Raw genomic sequence first — 11,895 nt, 5'->3', positions numbered from 1 at the left:
CCATCCACACATGAATTTATAAAAATCACTATACCTACATTGACAGCATTATGTGTGCTGCTAAAAGAGTCATGTACAAGGTACTCATTGTCTATTTGTGTTTGGCTCCTGTTCCATGATGATGCCCCCATGATTGGGATTCTATGAGCGGTCTCTAGTTGGTGGGCTATTGCATGTTGGCGAAGAATTGGATCCTTACAAGACCCCTCTCTAAGGACTACATGACATAAGAATGAGTGGAGTCTCAATTGGATCCCTACAATATCCCTTTCCAAGGACTAGAGGCCATAAGAATGAGTGGAGTCTCAATCTTGTCACTTCTAGATCATAAATCAATAGTATATCATACTCTGCTAGATCCTTCTCAACCAGATCAGATGGTGTACCCAATTAATGTAGCATCCTCTTAATGAATATAAAGAAGCTTCCTTCTCACATTTAGCCACGGATAACTCTATGGAGCAATCAAAAGATTTGTCAAGAATACAATAGTATGTAGGTGTCCCTATATATAAATATGTATGCATGTATCTAGACTGACTCTCTCTCTCTCTCTCTCTCTCTCTATATATATATATATATGTATATATATATATATATATATATGTATATATATATATATATGTATGTATGTATGTATATAAAGCTCTCCCTTCCACTCTCTCCCTCCTTGAAAGTGATCCAAGAAATTCTAGCTTCCCACATAGGTTGGAGGTAATGGACTTAAGGATTGTGATGGTGATGTTGGTGGTGTGAGACGGGGGAGGAGTGGGTAGAGAGTTTAGTGTTCTTGGAGAAGGATTTGAATATGAAGGTGCAATAATGTGAGGTGTGGATAATTGTTTTGTGTGGTAGATTGATATTTGTAAATTTCCTGTCCTAAAGTCCTTTATTTTGTTTAGAAAAGGGAAGTTTCAAAGTGAAATTCCTACCAAGAGATTGTGAGTGAGGTCGTCGAATGGAAATGACAAATATTGGTGACGTGGCGATGGTTAAATGCGTGTGCGTGTGAGTCATGGGATCACGGTGGGAACAGTCTCTACGTATTTTATTTACATCTTTAAAAAAATTAATTAAGCATCATGCAGGATCGCGTTTTAGTTGCGGCGGTCGTGTCGAGAGCAGACTCCAGAGTGCCGCGGCGCGGAATTCGAGATGGCGGGTGGAGGATCTTGTGGGGCCCACCACGGTGTTGCGAACCATACTTCAGCTGGCCACGCAATAGGCTCAAGTTGCTTCACACTCTGCCGCGTGGCAGACGATGAACCCATTTGCGAGTGTCTCTCGAGAGTGTTGTGTGCATGCCCCCGCAAATCGCTGCCAGGTAGGCTGCCATGGTGGCATAAGGTGCCACGAAACATAAGGCGCGCGAGGAAGACCCTTTCTCATCATCAGGAAGGTCAACAAAACCCCCCGACTCCAAGTGCTTTTTTTTTTTTGGCGAGGGCGGCGGAGAGAGAGAGAGAGAGAGAGTGTGTGTGTGTGAATTGTAAAAATTTCAAAAAAAAAACTCTTAAAATTCTCAAAAATACTTAAAACCTTAGCTTTTACAAAAGTTGTAGCTATGAAAATGGCAAACACAAGGAAATTGGTTTAAAAATCCCTTGAAATTTTTGAGTCAAAGGTTTTTTGTATATGCTATCAAAAATGTTTTTGTGAACATTTGCAGAAATAGATTTAAAAACCTTTAACATGAAAATTTTGGAGAAATTTTTAAATCGAAGTATACATATTTACCATTTTTTAAACTAAATTTTTGTAGATTTGAAAGTTTCCAAACCTTCTTCTTCAAAATTTGAAGGTATTTTTGAAAATTTTGCAATTCATTTTACATTAAACCTCAATTTATCATGGACATTGGGGGGCACACAGGATGGGATAATCTCCCTTTTTTTTTTAAATATCCAAAATGGATCATCTCGCATTGTAAAGCTATAGTCTATTTCAGGGTGGATCAAAATCGTTCTAGAGAGGGTTTAGTAACTCATTGCACAATCACATTCACAAGAGTTACCCCCTATGGGGCACCCTAGTAGAGTACTAGGTGGTTTATAACATTATGTCACATCCACCATTAGTGGTCCATCCTTGAAAAGCACCAAGTTCCCCTCCCTAGAGACAAAAGGGTTAAGTGGAGAGATGTTTGGGTGCTAATTGTATTCTCAATAGATCTTTTACAACAGGTTAAGATAAGTTCACTCATGTGCAAAGAACCTTTGTAGCCAAAATATGCTTGGACAAGTTTGTTACATTGAGTCAAACAAATAACTATGAATCAAGCATATGCCAATCAAGAGTGGTTATGCAACATGTCTATGATTGATTTGTTACACTTGAATTTTGAGCCTATCAATTGCCTTAACCAAGGGATCCATTTTAGAAAGAGTCGTTATCTGTGTATGTTTGAGTCACATCGGTGGCTCATGGAGAGCAGGTTTATGTTCATGCATCATTACCATTGGCAATTGCCTTACTACCAAGCACTAGGGTTACTAGACTTTTGCATCCCCATAAACTCCATGAAACACTCTCACTATTCAAGTTTTCGAGAGTTAACAAGTTGGAAGAAAAGGGAGTCTAGGTAGAGAATCAATGGGACACATTTCCTGGATAAGTTTAATATTCCTTGACATTTGTTTTCAACTTTCCTACACCTTCAATGCAATCACTAGCCTATTTATGTTACTCAATATTACTTACACAGTTCTCCTTCTATCAATAATCCTAACCCAATCCCTATCCTACCAACTTGTTAGCACAAGATGGTTGTCTACTTCATATCTACATAAGGGTGTTTTCATCCATTAGAAGAAAGGTTAGATGATATAGTTATGATCGACCACCTCTAAGATGTGAGTGAACTATGGAGACAATTTAGTGCTATTTATTATCTCATAAAGACAAAAAAGTGGATTGTGGACCAATTTTACAGAGGTGTTACATATTCTAGAAGCTACATGAACAACTAGTTCAACATATAATGACATAGAAAAGATGTAGCTTATAATATGTACAATCGTCATCCTTTTTACACCTCTTGTTTTTCTAAAACATGCATTATAGTTTTTATCATATGTGCTCTAACAGACTAATGAGACAACCTATTTCAATCATTTTAAAGTGCTCCCTTGTGTCATGCAACCTTAGTCATCATGGTGCGAATCTACAAAATAGTTTAAGGGGTGCCTATTTTGCCTTGGTCCATGGCTAGTTAAAAACAATATATGTGATTTGAAAATAATTATGACATTGTTTGAATGTGAGATGAGTGTTTGAGCATCAAATGGATATGGATTTTCAAGCATGACCTTCATTTTGAACTTGACATAAATTAAAAAAGACATATCTCTAATATTAGCTCAAACTGCTTCTAGTGTTAGGTTTGGATTTGTCATTTCAAAGCATATACAATTGGGCAATAATCTTGTGAGGCTATACTTGTACAATAAAGCAAAGCATGTAGTAAGGGAAATAGTGTTGTGTGAGAAGGTGGATTGTTTTAATATGATAATATCACTTACTTTGCAAAACTTCTTTCCAAAGTTGTAGCCTCCTTATGGTAAATAATTAATTACTAGGAACTACAACTACTTCAAAAAGTATATGGTCCCATTTGAAAGGGTGTTTGTGTCTAATATACTAGCACATGCCATATTACAATCAAGTCCCTTACTATAGGGTAAAGTTGCCATGGTACCATAGTCACCTTGAGTGTCTTGACCTTCAATTGTAGTGTGAGAACATTAAAACCTAATACTATTGCCAAGATGCAAATGTGGCTTACTTGCTTTTGGAGATTAGTTGCTACCTTAGCTACATTGGACTTTACTATCTTGTTTATACATTAGCACTCTATTTCCCCCATGAAACCTACATTGTTGCAAACGCTTGTATGGGTTGGTGAGGGTTCTGGCAAATCTTTCTCCCAACACTTCCTTTTGGTACGACTCTTAGTTTGCATGACTCTTCCCACCATGCGGTGCACTGCCAACGGGATGGAAGAAAATCAGATCCTTCTCACGGTGTGTTTGACCAGTATCCCAAAACTATCGGGTTTCTTATGCGTCCCCATAAAGCTTCTGCCTTAGCAAAAGCTATATAATATCTCCTTCTCAATTTCCATCAGATCCGGTGAAATGACCTCCGATTATCATCTTTCAATCTTGCTCATTGCCTACCGGCAGTATTATTTGCCTTTTCTTCCTAGTTTAACTTGCGACTTACCGCTTCCTCCAGCCATTGTGCGCTTGTGGGGGGGGAAGGCGGAAAATAGTTTCAGCCCAGTTTCAGAAAACGCGGTGGGAAGAGCCTCTTATAAAGGTTTTTGAGAGCATGGTGGGACAATGAAGCTTTTAACCGGGAGATGACTGAAAGCTGGCGGTGGCCCTCTGATGACGTTGATGTTGGTTAAGAAAGGAAAGCCGATGACGGGAGGGGGGTGCACGCCTAATGAGGGATTAGTGGAGCTTTTAACCCACTATTAGATACAGCCGTAATCCTCACAGCACAGCACGGCTTAAAAGAAAGTGGGGGTAAGGCGGGTCCCGCCTCATGGCTGGCGCCTTATAAAACGCGAGAAGGAACCATGGACATCAGTAAGCATCACGGTAGAATAAAAAGTTCAATATCGTCTTGTCGTTTGTAGTTTTTATTTTTGGAACTTTGCCTCGCATCGTCATCATCGTCGCCATAGCCAGCCTTCTGGACGATCAACCAGCTTCCTTCCTGCACAGAGAGAGAGAGAGAGAGAGAGAGAGAGATCTTCACCGCGAGAGTTGCTGCGGCCGCCTTCTGATTCCTGTTAAGCCTTTGCAGCATCTATTCTAATTACACCGGCACTTGTATCGCCAAGTATCGTTGCCATGGGAGAGACCGCTTGCTGCTTCCTGCCTTACAACAATAAGAGAACGGTGTTGTCAGCTTTCAACGGTCGCATGCATGCCGCAGCCGGATGCATTACCGGCCTGTCCAACAGAAGCGCGCCGGACTTGAGCGGCGATGAAGGATGCACTGATCCTGTGAGTTTGCAGGATGATCAAGCTCCGATCAAATCAGGAAGAAAGCCCTGCGTGTGGTACGAGGAAGAGATTGAGGAGTCTCTGCGGTGGTGCTTCGGCCTCAAGCGGTCTGTCTTTATCTAATTTGCGATTGTGCTTTTTTTTTTTTTGGCAAGTTAGTGTTGCTCTACTAACTTTTACCTTGGCTTTTGTCTTCTTTCTGTTGGTTTGACTACCTTTTCTGGTTGTGTTCTTACGCACTTTTAGTGTCGGATATCTTACTGTAAAATGCTGCTTACATTTTGCACAACATTTCATAGGACGCAGTGAAATGCTGTTTACGTTTCTCATGAAATTGGCTTTTGGCGTCCTTTAGACGTTTAGAAATGATGCTTGCATAATCTGGTACCATTAAGGTGATTGCCGGGACGCTTAATGCAACTTCTCTTAACATTGTTACAGCATTCTGCACACGGGCATCAGTGAGTATCAGGACATTGCTCTGCTGGAGACAGATCCCTTCGGCAAGGTAAACCTTGGTAGTTGGTAGAACTAGTCTCTTTTTTGGTTTCTTGTAATACGCAAATGTCGTTAATGTCCAACTGACTCTTGGCACTGCAGGTCCTAGTCATTGATAACAAGATGCAATCAGCTGAGGTAGACGAGTGGGTGTATCATGAGTCGCTTGTACACCCTGCTCTTCTTCATCATGCAAGGTTGGTCGTCAAATCCATGTCCAAAATTTCTGCAGACTCATTTCATGCGATTCTATTCCATGAGCAATTCTTGAGGTTCACTGTGGTCTGGTGATCATGCATGATTATAGCCCTAGTGATGTTTTCATAATGGGAGGAGGAGAGGGTTCTACTGCTCGAGAAGTACTTCGCCATAAAAGTGTAAGCAAGGTCGTCATGTGCGACATTGATAAGGTAACAGATTTAAATCTCAAATCATAATGCTTTTAGCAAAGCTCGATTTCAGGTTCCATCATATTTACTGTCTACCGAATTTCATGTATTCAGGAAGTCGTGTCCTTCTGTGCAACCTACCTGACTTCAAACAAGGATGCCTTCCTTAGCAATCGTCTTGAGCTTGTCATAGAGGATGCAAGGTTCTCATCAGAACACTACATGTGTCCTTGATTGTAACTCGGTATATAGTGTTCTCAAATTTGACTGATGCTCATTTTCTCTGCAGACTGGAGCTCCAAAACCGGAATGACCAGTTCGATGTTGTCATAGGAGATTTGGCTGATCCTGTAGAAGGTGGACCTTGTTATCGCTTGTATACCAAGGACTTCTATGACGCTATTGTGAAGCCACGGTTATGTCCTGGAGGTATTTTTGTCACACAGGTATGGTTGTGAGGCCATTAAGTGTGTCTTTTAAGGTATCTTGAGTGTGCTTTTCAGTATGAGATCAGTAAAGAAGTTGTCATCATCCAAAAGATGCTTTTCTACATGAGATCACTAAAGAACTTGTCATCATCAAAAGATGCTTAGTGCTTTTTAGAATCACTATTCATTTGAAGCTCTGCGGTTCATCACGCATACAGCTTATCTCTAGCTCTCATACAACTTGACTGATTGAAGTCTGACATATGCTTTGAAACAGGCTGGTCCTGCGGGGATCTTATCTCACAGGGAAGTGTTCACATCAATCTACAACACATTGCGCAGTGTTTTTGAATGTATGTCTGTACATTGCTCCTGTTGAAACATTACTCTCTCATGCTCTGCTCTATTTACTGCATCCAAATGTTTTGATATCTCTTAGAAAATAGGATGTAGTTAATATCAGTACTGCTTAGAGAATTTCAGCCTTCTAAGTTATCTTTTTGCAGATGTTATAGCTTACACAGCTCATATACCTTCTTATGCTGATACCTGGGGATGGGTTATGGTGAGGCTTTGATAAAAGTTATATGCTTTTTCTTGGAACAATTCTGCTTGTTCTTAAAAACGTCGTCAATACCATTCTTATTCAGGCTTCAGACAAACCATTCCCTTATATAGGCCCTGACAGCCTGGATGCAAGGATAAAGCAACGTATTAAAGGTGAACTTAAGTTCATCGATGGAGAAACATTGACTGCAATGACTGTATTAAACAAGACGGTCAAAAGAAGGTAACATTTTACAAGCTCATAAGGATGCTTTTAAATAACTAGGTCTAAGAATGGTGAGTGCACTCCCACATATCCACTTACATGCGTGCACACAGAGAGAAAGAGCGCCACCTCGTTTAGTTGAACGGGCAGACAATGAATATATCCAGCGAGAGAGAGAGAGAGAGAGAGAGAGAGAGAGAGAGAGAGAGAGAGAGCGCTCGCTTAGGCTTGTGGATTTTTGCAGTGTAGCAAGGGAAACACATGTGTACACTGAAGATTCAGCACGCTTTCTCCATGGGCACGGACGAGCAACGTTCCAAAACAAAACCAGAACCTAATGTGATCTAGTGCTTTGAGAAGAGGCTGGGGAGCCTTGAAAAGGCGCATCCCACTGCAAGCTTTCTATGACCTTATTCCCATCTTAGCGAGAACCAAACTAACTTAAAATCACTGTTAATACACTGCACAGAACAGAGGCAGATGTACTGTTCCCTCGAGAAACTACTTACTGGGGTGATAGGTGTTAATCCAAGTACGTACATAGACTCCCTCCCACGTGTAATTTACAAACACAGATCTTTAATATTCAAAGTCGCTTGGGCCACAAGAGGCTTGTAACGGATTCTATGAAATACTGTTCTAACTTCTCACTGGTACATACTTTTCCTGTGGACAGTGGTATACTTGGTTGGAAGTGGCTAATGTTTTTTATAGCGAAGCGGTACATTGGCATTCGATGAGAGTCATAACCCAAACGGATCAGTACATCTTGCCTTCAGACTCATGGAATATCTTATAATATCAAAATGACCCTTTCAATGATTTCACAGCCTATGTAGACTATATGATGGGTCATAGGAAAACGTCTCTGACGGAATCTAGCTCGTAAAATGGCTTTCACAACACTTTTGATATTATGTTCCTTTGAAGTCTTACATTGTACTATTAAAGAAAGATTAGGAATGTTCAACCCCGCGTTTTTACAAAATATATGCAATGCAAAAACCAAACGTAAAGATAAAGCAGGCCTTGGAATGGCATGTGTAAAAAGGATGAGCAAAATTAGCTTAGGGTAGGGGTTTGGGGAGCTAGGAAAAAACCAGCTTTCGGTGGATATTATTTTATTGGCTCCTCTTTCTTATGCATACCAATTTAAAACAATTTCTTTGAATCTTTGGAGGTTCTTTTTTTAATTTTGGCAAATCGCTTGATATTACTCAATTTACTGTGAATATTGTGTTGAACCTACATGGCATTCATACAATGATGACAAACCTCAATGCATTGTTTTGCACAAATGCTAGACATGAGCTAACATAAAGCTAATTTTTAAACACATGCTCTTAAATATATGAAAAGGGAGGTGATGCAAAAATGATTGCATAAAGCTAAATTTTAAACACCTCTCTTAAATATATGAAAAGGGAGGTGATGTGAAAATGATTGCAAGTTTTTGTTAAATGTGAATACAAACATGTATTAAGTTGGCATCTATAACATCATAAATATGTGATGCGAAATCCAAAAACCCTTTTCATTTACTTCTTTTGAAGCCAATCTTAAAGACAAGGCGATTCTTTTTAATATCTTTAAGAAGAGTTGATGCCTTAAAAAGGTACATGATTTGAATATGTAGTCATAATACTCTTTTCTCCCTCTACTTCAAAAGTTAAAGGGCATGTGGAACATATTTACTATAGGGAAAAAGGGTTCAATATGAAGTGGTATTTGGCACTAAAAATGCAACACAAAAGGCCCTCAATCAAGGAATCTTGTTTTGGGGCTTGAACTCGGTTTATCTTATGGCATGACAACCCATTGAGATTCGATGAGATTGCTTGCAAAAGGAATGTTTGATTAGGGTCGAAATACTTGAACTACTAGCTTATCTCTGGAATTTGTTGCTAGATATTGCCAAAGGGTTGGGGAGACCCTTATACATACCTCCATTGGCCAACCCCTTCAGAAATCATGTCTATCTCACTAAACATCCCATTTACAGGAAGCATTAAACTCAAGTTATCACGAAGCAAATTTGCAAGCTCTTTCCATAAGTGTGGATTATGGGAACACTACTATAGGGAATACCCTAGCAATAAGCGTGAAGAAGAAGGAACACTACAAGGGAATGGGGCGATAGTGACGGAAATTTGCAACCTAAAATAGCAACATTGTTATTAGTATCACTTATTTACTTTAGTGATGCTATTTGTGATGCTAATAGTGACACTTATGACGCCAATTTAATTGCGATGCAAATAGCGACTCCAGTTTGAGAAAAAAAATGGCCGAAAACCTAAGCGCAGCCTTTGCCATAAACATTTTCGAGAGAGTAGTAGAGATTGTTGCCTTGAGAGGGAGAGGGAAAAGGAAAGAGAGAATGAGAGCTCCTTACCGACGCCACCGCCGTCGTATATGTTCAAAGATGAGAGAGAGAGAGACAGGGAAACACCATATTCGTGAGCCTTCAGGCTCTCAATGTCTTTTTCTTCATTATTCAACATAACACTAAAACACCCAATACAATGTATAGTAAACTAGACTGACTAGATTGGCTAACTCTAGTCAAGTCATTGACTAACTACTAACCAGACTTATTTAATGTAGTCACATGGAGACAGATGTACACTAGCTGTCACAGATGTCGGTTACACACCAAGACAAACTGACGGGTGGAGCTTGATTTCTAACACTTCCCCTCAAGCTCAAACAAAAAAACTCAAACCATCTGCATCACTCCAAGTAGCTGTCTAAAGTGAATGAACTTATCTTTACCAAGTGATTTGGTAAAGATGTCTACTATCTGGTCTTTAGTCTGGTCTTCACATGCTCCAAGTCAATCTGATTTGCTAAAACCATTTCCTTAATGAAATGGTAGTGAACCTCAATGTGTTTCGATCTTGCATGATAAACAGGATTGCTTGCTAACATGACACTGCTTAAATTGTCACAGTACAGCCTTGCTTTGCTGTCCAAGTGTATTCCCAAGTCATTCAGCAACTTCTGTAACCACATAGCTTCATAGGCCGCTAAGGCCGCACCACGATACTCTGCTTCCGTACTGGACAGTGCAACTGTAGGCTGTTTCTTACTCTGCCAACTGATCATGCTACTACCCAATCCAAATGCATAGCCGTTGGTTGACCTCCTGTCATAAGTGCAACCAGCCAAGTCAGTATCAGTATACCCCATCAAGTCAAGGGGTTTCCCATATGCATAAAACAGCCCATGATCTGTGGTACTCTTTACATATCTCAGAATTCTTCTAACTGCATCCAAGTGTGGTTTGCGAGGCTTCTGCATGAACTGACTGATCAGCCCCACAGCATAACTCAAGTCAGGTCTAGTGATTGTGAGATAGATCAAGCTGCCTACCATCTGTCTGTACATGGTAACATTCTCAATCTCTATCCCAACATCAATTTGCAGCTTGACATTCTGCTCTAAAGGCGTATCCAAAGGCTTGCAATCAACCATACTATATTTCTGTAACATGTCCTGAGCATACTGCTTCTGTAGCAGCCATATGCCTTGAGGTGTAGAGACAACCTCAATCCCCAAAAAATATTTCAGCTCTCCTAGATCCTTGACCTTAAACTCAGACTATAAACATGTCTTTACTTCAGCAATCCCGCTTTCATAATCTCCTGTAATGATCAAGTCATCAGCATAGACAACTAGGAATACATAGCCACGATCTGTCTTTTTCACAAACAAACTATGATCAGCATCACCCAATTGGAAACCATGTTGCTGCAAATAACTGTTGATGAGAGCATTCCATGCTCTTGGTGGTTGTTTCAGCCCATAATGCCTTTTTCAACCGGCATACATGTGCTGGAAATTCTGGATGCACATAGCCTTCAGGCAGTTCCATGTAAACTTCTTCCTCTAACTCTCCATTCAGAAAGGTATTCTTTACGTCCATCTGCCATAGTTTCCAGCCTCTAGCTGCTGCCAAAGCAATCACAGTTCTAATTGTAGCCATCTTTGCTACAGGGCTGAAAGTCTCCTCATAATCAAGACCATATTGCTGCGCATACCCCTTTGCAACTAGCCTGGCCTTGTATCTTTCCAATGATACATCTGATTTATATTTTACCTTATACACCCACTTGCAGCCAATAGGTGTTTTGCCCTCAGGCAACTGTACTAAATCCCATGTGCCATTTTCAGCCAAAGCTGAATATTCCTCATCCATAGCAGCACGCCAATCCTCATCTGCAACTGTCTCATCAAACTTACTTGGTTCTCTAAAACCTGTTACTTTCGTCATATAAGCATAATGACGGGCTGAATATCTAGTGTAAGTGTATCTATCAACAGGTCGTCTGACCCTCTCTAATCTCCTGAGCTGTGGCTCACTATGAGCTTGCCTCTCACGAGGCGGCACATAACGACTCTGCCTAGTACCTGGCGTCATAAAACAGATGGAATCCCCAATTAACTGTCTAAGCTGTCACTGCTAGATGACTCATAACCTGCAGTGAGTGGACCTGTTACATCTTCAAAAACCTTTTCTTTTCCCTTATCTGTTCTCCCCCTCTCACTGACATATTCGTGTCAGTGGATGCAGTAGTGTGACTACGCAATCGTCCTGTCTAAGGATTCACTGTAGATGATACATCACCTGTTTGACCACTCATGGAAGTACTCTCTGCAGGAGTATTTTTAGCACGACTCATACTGGGTGAGCCATCAGTAGGCATTGCAATAGGATTCCCATACCAGGATGCTAACTCATCAAATACCACATCTCTGCTTATAAGTGTCTCATGCGTAGAAGGTAC

General features: G+C 40.4%; 1 protein-coding gene across 3 annotated transcripts; it reads left to right on the top strand.

Annotated features, from left to right (window-relative positions):
* Positions 1–4,584: 4,584 nt before the first annotated feature.
* Positions 4,585–8,170, top strand: LOC148010418 (thermospermine synthase ACL5-like). 3 transcript variants are annotated; one of them, XR_015689536.1, is made up of 11 exons: positions 4,585–5,125; positions 5,460–5,526; positions 5,619–5,713; positions 5,824–5,926; positions 6,020–6,108; positions 6,195–6,351; positions 6,611–6,686; positions 6,840–6,898; positions 6,984–7,123; positions 7,350–7,637; positions 7,782–8,170. XR_015689536.1 is itself a non-coding variant. In XM_087671908.1 (10 exons), the coding sequence occupies exons 1-10, from the start codon at positions 4,863–4,865 to the stop codon at positions 7,441–7,443; spliced, it is 1,134 nt and encodes a 377-aa protein (XP_087528034.1). In that variant the 5' UTR covers positions 4,585–4,862; the 3' UTR covers positions 7,444–7,775. The 3 variants fall into 3 exon arrangements, 2 of the variants coding, with proteins under 2 accessions (XP_087528034.1, XP_087528033.1); XM_087671908.1 differs by lacking the exon at positions 7,782–8,170 and having other exon boundaries at positions 6,849–6,898; positions 7,350–7,775; XM_087671907.1 differs by lacking the exon at positions 7,782–8,170 and having other exon boundaries at positions 7,350–7,775.
* The last annotated feature ends 3,725 nt before the right edge of the window (positions 8,171–11,895 follow it).

The sequence above is a fragment of the Lygodium microphyllum genome, chromosome 29 (assembly GCF_053477565.2).
Source record: "Lygodium microphyllum isolate KBCC chromosome 29, Lygodium_microphyllum_v1.1.10, whole genome shotgun sequence".
NCBI classification, from domain to species: domain Eukaryota; kingdom Viridiplantae; phylum Streptophyta; class Polypodiopsida; order Schizaeales; family Lygodiaceae; genus Lygodium; species Lygodium microphyllum.
The sequence above is the reverse complement of the archived record's forward strand: the minus strand, read 5'-3'. Positions and strand labels throughout refer to the sequence as shown.

Bases quoted from the DNA above. Each gene is read 5' to 3' on its own strand.
- LOC148010418 (XM_087671907.1), top strand. From the start codon at position 4,863: ATGGGAGAGACCGCTTGCTGCTTCCTGCCTTACAACAATAAGAGAACG. The intron at 5,714-5,823 runs GTTGGTCGTCAA...GCATGATTATAG, and splicing joins GCTCTTCTTCATCATGCAAG to CCCTAGTGATGTTTTCATAA. The intron at 7,124-7,349 runs GTAACATTTTAC...GGATTTTTGCAG, and splicing joins AACAAGACGGTCAAAAGAAG to TGTAGCAAGGGAAACACATG.